This window comes from Beta vulgaris, chromosome 3, assembly GCF_026745355.1.
Source record: "Beta vulgaris subsp. vulgaris cultivar EL10 chromosome 3, EL10.2, whole genome shotgun sequence".
In the NCBI taxonomy this organism is placed as follows: domain Eukaryota; kingdom Viridiplantae; phylum Streptophyta; class Magnoliopsida; order Caryophyllales; family Amaranthaceae; genus Beta; species Beta vulgaris.
Window position 1 is genome coordinate 56,359,488 of NC_079204.1, and position 10,330 is coordinate 56,369,817.

Consider the following 10,330-nt stretch of genomic DNA (forward strand, 5'->3'; position numbering starts at 1 on the left):
TATATACATTGTCACGCACGCTTTTTAATATATTTGTATAGATATTTATATACTTACACCCTTTTAATACAAATGAAACACTTCTCTCTTTTATGTGAGAACTTTTCGAAAGAAGTGTTTTATTTACGGTTATTTCACCAAATACCTTTGATAAAAAAATGTATTCACCAAATACCCCTATTTTTCTCAAAATTCACCAAATTTCCCTAGCCTTTAAAACAATTCACTAGATATTATTTTGTTGACGGGCGTTAGTCCTCTGTTAGCGTTTATTTACAAGTTTGCCCTAACTCAACTTAATTAGCCCTAACTCAACCTAATTAACCCTAACAGTGTGTTTGGTTCATTTTTAGTAAAGGAAAGGAAGAGAAGAGAAAGGAAGGGAAGAGAAAAGAAAAGAATGGAAGAGAAAGGAAAAAAAACCTTAATTTCTCATATTTGGTATAAATTTTCTCTTTCCTCCCAAATTCCCCCACTTTTGGGAGGAAAGGAAAGTGAAATTTTATTAAAGAGTCTTTCCTTCCAATTCCTCTCATTTCCTTTCACTTAATTTTTTTTAATGAACCAAACATTGGAAAGTAACAAATTTCCTTCCACTTCCTTTCTTTTCCTTCCAAATTCTCTTTACCAAACAAGTTGTAAGCCAACCTAACTAACCCTAACCCTCTATCTCCCCTAACCCACCAGCCCCCCACCCCCCCCAACAACCCCAGCCCCCAACAACCCCAGCCCCCAACCCACCACGCACCAACCCCAACCCTCTCCCCCGCATCCCCTAACACCACCCCCACCACCTCTTACCCCTCCGTCGCAACCCCTAACACCATACCCACCACCCCTATCCTCCCCCGCAACCCCCCTCCCACAACCCCTCCCCCGCAACCACCCTCCCCTTCCCACAGTCTCCCTCCTCTACACGTAGCCCCCCTTCCCCTACACACAGCCCAACACCCGCGACCAAACTCGTCTCGCTCCCTCACAGAAAATGCAGCACCATCGACCTAGGGGTGGGGGGCTCAGGATTTGCGATTTTTCGGTAGGGGAGAGGGAGCGCCGAGTTCGAAGGGGTGAGGGACTGTCAGTTCGAAGGGTGGGGGGGAGGGACGAGTTCGAAGGGGTGGGGGCCTGTGAGTTCGAAAGGGTGGGGGAGGAAGGGGGATTCTGGCTGGGGGTGGTGGGAAGGGGAGGCGTGGTTGTGGGGGAGGGGGAGGGGGAGGAGGAGGGGGTGGTGGGGATGGGGGCTGTTGGGGCTGGGTTGTTGGGAGGGGCTGGTGGGCTGGTGAGGTTGGGGGTGAGTTAGGGTTTTTAGGGTTTATTTAGTGTTTTTTTAGGGTTAATTAGTTAACGGAGCACTACCGTTTTTTAGCCAAAAGCGCTTTTCGAGTAATTTTTTAAAAGGTCAAGGGTTGAAATTTTTTTAAAGGTCAGGGATATCTGGTAAATTTTGAAAAAAAGAGGAATATTTGGTGAATAAATTTTTTTGTCAGGGATATTTAGTGAAATAACCGTAATTTTTATTTTTTAGTTTTAGTGAAATGTTAGAGACTTAGAGTCAAAGTTCACCAAAAGTAATTAAGTATTGGAACAAAATAGAGCAGAGAGTATATATATAACTGTTAATTATAGTGGAAACCAAAGTTTAGGCATAAGTTATTGAAGGAGAAAATTTGCTAGTGATAAATGCTCTTTCAATTTTTGATTTTTGGTGAGCTAAATACATGCATCTTTTAGGACGCAAATCATGTTGTTGATTGAATTGCTAGTGTTGATCATCTCATTAAAAATGCATTATGTATGTTTCCTTGTAATAATTTCTTACTACCATCTATCCCTGTAATTCGTAAATGTTACCTTAGGTGTTTTTCTTGTCAGAAAGGCCTCCTGATGTTTATTTTCCTAAATTCATAGTATTGATATTTGAAGGACAATTTCATTTCCTACTAATTGTTTTCATTTTAAATGACTAAACAGTATGGAACCCCCTTAAAAAAGAATTTTTTGGATCAATTAATATGCTTATAATCTAATTTCCATACAGTACCGTATTATAAATTATTACAAACAAAGCATACTAGTACATTTGAGAATTTCAAAACTTTTGAGTGAATAGAATTAGATCCTAGTGTCCAAATCCTTGGTAAACTTCAGATAGTAACACTTGGAAAATGGCAACTTCCATGACCTGCGCAAACAAATAAGAATTCCATTATATATCAGGAAAATGGATAATTTAAATATCGAAATAGAAAAAATATCATCTACAAGCAAAATTAATTATGTGAATATTTTTTTAAGGAATACTTTTTTTTTGAAGGGTTTTTTTAAGGAATATTTAAAATGTGCTAATATTCCCTTTCCCAATGTATTCATGTTTTTTGTTTTAGTAGTTATTGTTGTATTCCCTCTAATTCTAAATAAATACATTTAATATTTTCCTCAACACAATAGCCAAGAGAAAAATGATAGATTGATGATAAAAATAAGAATATGACCCATGTAATATGTTAAGAAATAAAGAAAGAATGCAACAATTTCATATTTTTACCCTTAACGATACACGTTTTAGAACATCAATATCTTTAATTATTAATAAGTAAAAAAATTGTAAAAAACTGATGTTAAAAAAATTAATATTAAGATGAATCTAACAAAATCACGTATGACTATATTTTTTCTAAAATATAACTCGCCAAATACGATTATAGTATAAGGAATGAATATAAAACACGATACAGATGGTACAATTGTTTATAAATGGAGTAAGTAACTATGGTTGAGGTTATTATAAAACGTCCATTTTTAGAAATAAGTAGAATATTGAATGGGAAGAATATAATAATACTATCTCTTTTAGGTTGAAATTTGCGATAGGGGGTTAGTCTATTTTTTCTTTCCTTAGTCAGAATAATAATAATAGTAATATTACACCAAAAAAAATAGTAATAATAATAATAATAATAATAATAATAATAATAATATTATTATTATTATTATTATTATTATTATTATTATTATTATTATTATTATTATTATTATTATTATTATTATTATTATTATTATTATTATTATTATTATTATTATTATTATTATTATTATTATTATTATTATCTCTTGGTCCAAAAGTATTTATATTTGGGTTCTTTCAAAGTAATAAATTTATAAAAAGAAAGTGGTGGAAAAAAGTATTATGAAAAACTCACTTGGGTTACGTGTAGTAAGAGATGCCAGCCCACCAAAATAACAAATTTCGCCAGAATCCCTGAACTTGGCCCAATAAGCATTAAAAGCATAACTAGCATGCCAAACAACAGACACGGGCTCATAACAGTGTTTTCCAGGCCCAAGAGATAATTCACAAGTCTCATTCAAACGACTGCATGTCCTTCTTAATGCAGGCCCAAGTTCAGTTATGTTGGCCATCTTATCCACCACACACCAAACTTTGCCTTTGTAGCCCATATTGTTTTCGGGCTGACGTAATGGCCCAAAATTAGTTTGGGCTCCTGTCAAGTCAATTGGGTAAACGGGTGTGCCATCGGGCTTCAAAAGGCCCCAATGTCGCTCGGTTTTCGGGCCGTCCTTGAGGTCCTCATTGTACAAAGAGAACAAGAATGTGGGTATGATTGTACCGGGCCGGGCCGGAGTACCTAAGGGTGGGTCTGCTAAAACTTTTTGTACAAGATTCCTATTGTAGATAGCTGCATTATACACATTTGCACCAGGTTGGTCTAGATCACCTTCGTTAGGCCATCCAGTCTCTGCTATGTATATCGGAATATTTGAAAACCCTACTTTTGACATAGCAAAATATATAGAGTCTAACATCTGGTCAAGAAGATTAGTGTACGTCAAGTTACTTCCTGGATCAACATACGTTAAATTTCCTCTAAATAAGGTGAAATTTAAATCTATAGTGTTGGGATTGGAAGACCAAGGAAAATAGGGATAAATATCAAGAAAAAAGAAAGAGCCGGTTCTATTAAGAAATTGTAATAAGGGTACTATTGTTGTTAACGTATCGACACGAAAGGTTCCATTGGATGGTGGAAAAGTTGAACCTAAAATGTCCATGGCTAAGGGTGTACCAACTTTAATGTTATGTATATCATGGGTATGTAACGTGTTCCTAATGTGTTGCATGGCTAGAACTAGGTTGTCCCATTGTTCAAGATTGTGGTTACTATAGACTTCATTACCAACCATTATGGATCGAATCATAGTTGTAGGGTAGTACGCAAAGACATTCTCATGGACCCATTGGTTCGCTAGAGTGTCGTTGGTCGCGAGTTTGACTATCTCATCGTTGCGGACCATGATCGAGACGTGTAGGTCCGTTCCGGCTAGCAATTTCATGGTCTCAGGGTCCGCGTCATAGAGCTTAACCATGCTAGCATTCATTGATTTGATGAGCCCTATGGATTTATAAGGTGAAGGTAAGTTGCTGCCTAGCTTTCCATAGTTGACTCCAATGCGATCTATAGGTTGGGCACCTACCAAAAATCAAACATAACAATGTAAAACCTAAAAGGTTGAGAGGAATATATTTTATAACAAGAATAATAGTTTGGAAAAGTTTGTCAAAAAAAAAAACTTTTTAAAAGCTTAATTTTGCGAAAAAAAACCTTTTAAAGCATTTTTTGCAAAAACAAACCACAAACTTATTTTTTTTTTTTGCAAATGAAACCTATTTCCATTTTTCGGTGTGATTTTTGAGATGCACAAGGGTGCTGGTGCAATTAATGGAAATAGGGGGTAAAAGAAGATAGAAAGACCAACTTATGCATCTCAAAACCACATAGAAAACAGAAATAGGTTTCATCTTGCAAAAAAACTTAAGTTTTTGATTTCTTTTTCTAAAGAATGCTTTAAAAGATTATTTTTTGTCACAAAATTGAACTTTTAAAAGTTTTTTTTGACAAATTTTCCTAATAGTTTTAACCCTCATACACAAACCTTTTATGCTATAATTAGAGAGGATTGTTGTTATACATTTCCGATATATATTCTTGTAAAAATAAAAAGAAACATAATTTTTTTTATAGATTAGAATTTTATTTACAAAAATATATCCACGGAATATTCTATTCTATCAATAATAGACATAGTATTGTATATTGGAGAAGAAAAAAATTAATAAAACTCACATGAAAAAGCAATGATAGTTGAGAAGATAAAAATGGCAGCCAGATGTGTCATGCTTGCAACTTGGAACCCCAAAAAGTGCATCAACATAAACATTATTGATATTCCTAGTTAGATATATTTGATTTCAATCAATTATGTGAGACTCAATCTTTGTGAAATTAGCTTTTATAGAGAAAGATATGTTTGTGTATTATTCTCTTAAAACTGTTCAACCACCAAAAATATAACAGATGTAATGAAGAAACTATCAACAACATAGTTTGATCTTTGGTAATTAGCAGGAACTTTAGGCGTGAGAATTAAAGTATAAAACCACAGAAATGTGTGATTGAAGATGTTGGTGCTCTATAAATGGCTTAATTATCTTCTTAATAATTTCCCCTCAAAAAAAAAAAATCTTCTTAATTATGTTATGTAATTGAAATAAATATTGAAGGATATCGGCCATTCAAACTGAAATGTGTTACACTGTTAGAAAGTTGGTAAGTGAAAGAGAGCAAATGAATTGAGATGAGTTACTTTTGAGAGAAAATTAACGTGCGAGTTTGTCCATAATATATTGAAGCTAAATAGGAGAGAATACAAATTTTCTCGATGTCAAAAAAAAATAAAAATATAAAGGGAGAATGATCGACTAATTAGAACTAGTATACTACTCCACCTATTTATATATATATATATATATATATATATATATATATATATATATATATATATATATATATATATATATATATATATATATATATATATATATATATATATATATCAGACACACCACGATCCAAAACATTGCTCGAGCCATTCATGGATTATAGTTGTGAAACACATACAACATAGAATGTTAATACAAAATCTACAACCAATAAAATTAACCAATAAGGTTAACCAAGTTAACCTCTACTTTCACTTTCCATATATAAGTATAACTAATGAAAAAAATCAAAAGTATTAAAAGGCTAATTATGGACTTACGGTCTATGATGTAGAGTAAATTAAAAATCCTTCAAGATGAGACTTTTATCCATTTTTCTTTTCTCAAAAGTTCCTTATCCTTAGCTTTTCTATGATTTCCTCTCTTTATGTGACTCAATATTCTTCTCTAAAAGTTCTTGATCATGTTCTTTACTTTTACTTTCAAAAGAAGTATTCTTTCCAAAAGTTTCCTCATTTTCTACAATTTCCTCTTCAAATAGTGCTACTTTGTCTTTTAAGGGTCCCTCCATTTTGCTATTTTGAATGCCCTCTAAGAAGCATTCAAGATTATTGTTGGAGGAACCTTCCTCCATCATAGCTTCTAGGGCCAACTCCATCCACTTCTTTGTATTTCTCCTTATCTCTTGTCCAACTTCGCAATCTCCCATCACTATCTCTACACATCTTCTGACCTCATCTCGATCCACAAAAGTACCCTCCTCATTCTTTTTCGCTCTGATACCCACTCCCCAAACCTCCTCCACCAGCTTAGCATTGGTAGGTTGATCCGACATCTGTGGGACACCCACCATCGATACTCCCATTACCATACTTTCTAATATCGAGTTCCACCCACAATGTGTCACGAAACACCCTATTGTAGGGTGACTTAACACTTCCACTTGAGAACACCAAGGTATAATCAACCCTTTTTCATGTGGGCCACCACTAACCGGCCCAAGCCCATTTTTTATTATATCCTCTATAACCACCTCATCCTCATGATCTCCCACTATCTTATTATGGGTCATAGCCCTAACTACCCACAAGTAAGGCCGGCCCATTAATTCAAGCCCATGTAATATTTCCTCAAATTGCTTCTTTTTTATAACTGCCATACTTCCAAATGACACATATATAACTGATTTCTCTGCTTTTTTCTCCAACCATACAAGGTAGTCCTTAGACCCTTCAAACAAATCACAGCCGTATGATGTATCAGATGGATCAATCATGTCCGAAAAGGCGGACGGAATCAACGGTCCGATTGTGATGATCTTCACATGATCAACGGCCATTGTTATCACAGGCTTCTCTAGAAAATCAAACGAGTTAATCAGGACCGTTGGATTGAAATCCCTTTCAAGGGCTCTGATGTGATCCTCAATAGTGGGAGCAGCAAAATAATGTGGACTTGAGGGCAGTAGAAAACTAGGAAGATCACAACTTTCAAAGAGTGGCAACCCTGGTAATTCTATACAACTTTGAGGGCTTTTATTATCAATTCCGTTATTACCGTTGAAAAAACGGTTATAAATAGCAAAAGTAGTTGCTGATTGAATAAACAACAAAGCAGATGGAACGTGTAGTTCACGCGCCACGTCGGCGGCCCAAGGGAGCATCAAGGTGTAAACCAAGAGGTCGACGGGGCGACCTTCGTTAGAAAGAGAAACCATGAGTTCATGTAGGGACGTGGACACCACGCGCTTAGCCTTCTCGGCCACGGTTTTCGGGTCGTCCGACGGCTTAACGCCATCGTCGAACCCCGTAGAGAAGGTGGCGAAGGATAGACGATCGAGGGTCGGTGTCGAGGAGGGGAGGTTGACACGGGCGACGGCGTTGGCCATGGTGGCAAAGGTAACATGTATAGTAGAGGAGGCGCGTGTGAGGTGTTTGGCAAGTTGGAGAGTGGGATTTAAGTGGCCTTGTGCTGAGGCAGCAATAAGAAGTAGGTGATGAGTGTTTTTGTTTTTCATGATAAGTTTAAGAGTTTAGGAGAGAGAAAGATATTGAGCTAGTGTGGTGTAGAATTTAGAAGTGAAGTGAGTGGTATGTAGTAGATGTGTTTCATTAGATATATATTTAAGATGTGGCTTAAGTGATGTATATAGACTATTAAAGTAGTACATTATTGACTTTTAGTCTCAAAATGGTAGTTGCATGTAGCTTTAAGCAGAAATAACTCATTGTGAAGTAATTATATACTTCCTCCGTTTCTAAATGAGTGCAACATTTGCATAGTGTTTACTATTCACAGTTTAAACTTTAATTAGCTTTGGTGATTTACATTTTAGGAAAAACATAGTCATGTGGGATCTTGTTAGATTCGTCTGAATGTGAATTTTTTTAATATCAACTTTTTATAATTTTTACTTATTGATAATTGAAGATATTAATGATTAAAATAATACATTGGCAAACGTGAAAACAAGAAATGTTGCACTTATTTAGAAACGGAGGAAGTATGTATTTTTTCTTGTTTAGCTAATCAGTGGGTCTTACAACTTACAAGTACAAATAAAAGCTGGTCGTAATAGTTATAATCATAAAGATGTTCATGTTGAGAGGAGTAACTATTTTAGGTATTATGGAAAAAAATGATTAAAAGAGACGGTCTAATTTTAATATAAAAGTAGATTTAGTTACTAAATAAATTAAACTAGTCATTGAAAGAAATTAACCTAATTATTATTGGGATAATTCTCTTTTTAATATAGGCTTACCATTGCCTAATTTTAATTTAAAAGTAGGCGGTTTTCTACACGACAAACTCATCATAGAATTATGTAGTTTATGGGTTTAAATGTGGTAATGGGAATGAATTTATTTGTATGTAAATTGTGAAGAAAATCACTGTTCATTTGCATAGTAATGCTAATTTATTTTAATTAAAGCTTATATTTTTTCTTCTTAAATTTTTATTCTCATCCAATATCTCCTTGTAGGTGGTAATGAGTGGTAATGAAAAATGTTTCTTTGGAGAAAAAAACGCAAGCAAGCTTATGGGTGAGATTGCTTCCACAGGAAGAAAATAAAGAACACAAACTTGGGAGGTGAAATTACCTCCTTATAGAGATTTTAATGGTGCTTATTCCCTTGTAACATTACACTTAAAATTTATTTTCATTACCACCAGTTATTAACAACTACCAAACGAGCCGTTAAATATATATATGTAAAAACAGAACAAAATTTGGAATTAGATTCAGAGGAAATAATTTATGCTTATTGGTGGAAGAGGATTATGATGGTGGTAGAATAAAATAGTGTTGCCTTAAATAGTTGATCTATATTTTTAGCATATATTCTCTGCACTAATCAAGTTAATTCTACAGATATCATTGCATTCTGCTCCAGCCAATTTGCTCTAGAATCTATAAGTAAATTTGCTACTTAAAGTAGAATTGCCTATGTTTAATTTTACTCTTTATTATCTGAAAAAGATGTAATGTGGGTCAAGTTTATACAATGATCATAAATATTGAACTTTTTATAACACGCTATGGGAAAGCAATAATTATAAATATCATATGAGATTTTTGGAAAAGTATTTGTTCGATAACTTATTTTAATATATGTTTTATAAATAAAGTAAACAGTTTTAATACTCTTTTTTTGTTCGAGGAAAATTTGTATTACTAGATTAAAAACACTACTTGTAATACTAAAAGCTACTTACACCACTAACTTACCAAACACTACTATTTTTCTTATCAAAATACTAAAAGCTACTTAAAAGCTTGTGTTGAATACGCCCTAATATTAGTAGAATTGTTCAAATGAAGAATTCAGCTTTCGAAGCATATTATTATTATTATTATTATTATTATTATTATTATTATTATTATTATTATTATTATTATTATTATTATTATTATTATTATTATTATTATTATTATTATTATTATTATTATTATTATTTCAACTGAAAAGGGTGGGGGGAAAAACCCTACTATATATTCTAATAATACAACTGTTAAACTCGACAAAGCTTAATGGAAGCTATATTGTCAAATTATTTGCAGAAATTTAGTATCAAGTCGTACACTTATGCTCAATAATATTCATAATAAGTAATAACATTATGGAGTTCATGTGTTCCAAGTACAAATAAAGTGAAGTAGTGCCAGTCTTTCCATAATCTCTGGTCTTTAATATTACTATCTTATGCTAAAGCACCATGTTTTGCTTTGTACGTAATAACGTAAAGGAGCATACTCATCAATTTTTCTTATATTATATATTGATGCTACCAGTTTTAATTATAGCCGATTATATTTAAAAAGTCTCAACTTTTATCTAATACAGAACCGTCTCAATTTTGAAGATCTCTTTTTAAAAAGGTTTTTTAATTTACTTAACTTGCTAAATCAGTTAATTATAACTCCGTTTTAGGAAGTGACTCTAAAAGTCGGAACTACTGTAAAATAACCAGATGTTGGGACCTTCTAGAAGTTTATTGACTATAGTTATTAGTAATGTCAAATTA

At 33.6% G+C, this 10,330-nt stretch overlaps 2 protein-coding genes across 2 annotated transcripts; both read right to left on the reverse strand.

The window, feature by feature from the left end:
- Positions 1 to 2,144: 2,144 nt before the first annotated feature.
- Positions 2,145 to 5,798, reverse strand: LOC104889724 (probable glucan endo-1,3-beta-glucosidase A6). Its single transcript, XM_010675021.4, has 3 exons — positions 5,145 to 5,798; positions 3,201 to 4,490; positions 2,145 to 2,182 (listed from the first exon to the last, which is right to left on the reverse strand). Exons 1-3 carry the CDS (start codon positions 5,236 to 5,238, stop codon positions 2,145 to 2,147), a joined length of 1,422 nt encoding a protein of 473 aa, XP_010673323.2. The 5' UTR covers positions 5,239 to 5,798.
- Positions 5,799 to 5,927: 129 nt separating this feature from the next.
- On the reverse strand, positions 5,928 to 7,959 carry LOC104889725 (phloretin 4'-O-glucosyltransferase). Its single transcript, XM_010675023.4, has one exon. It carries the CDS (start codon positions 7,815 to 7,817, stop codon positions 6,210 to 6,212), a length of 1,608 nt encoding a protein of 535 aa, XP_010673325.2. The 5' UTR covers positions 7,818 to 7,959; the 3' UTR covers positions 5,928 to 6,209.
- Between the last annotated feature and the right edge of the window lie 2,371 nt (positions 7,960 to 10,330).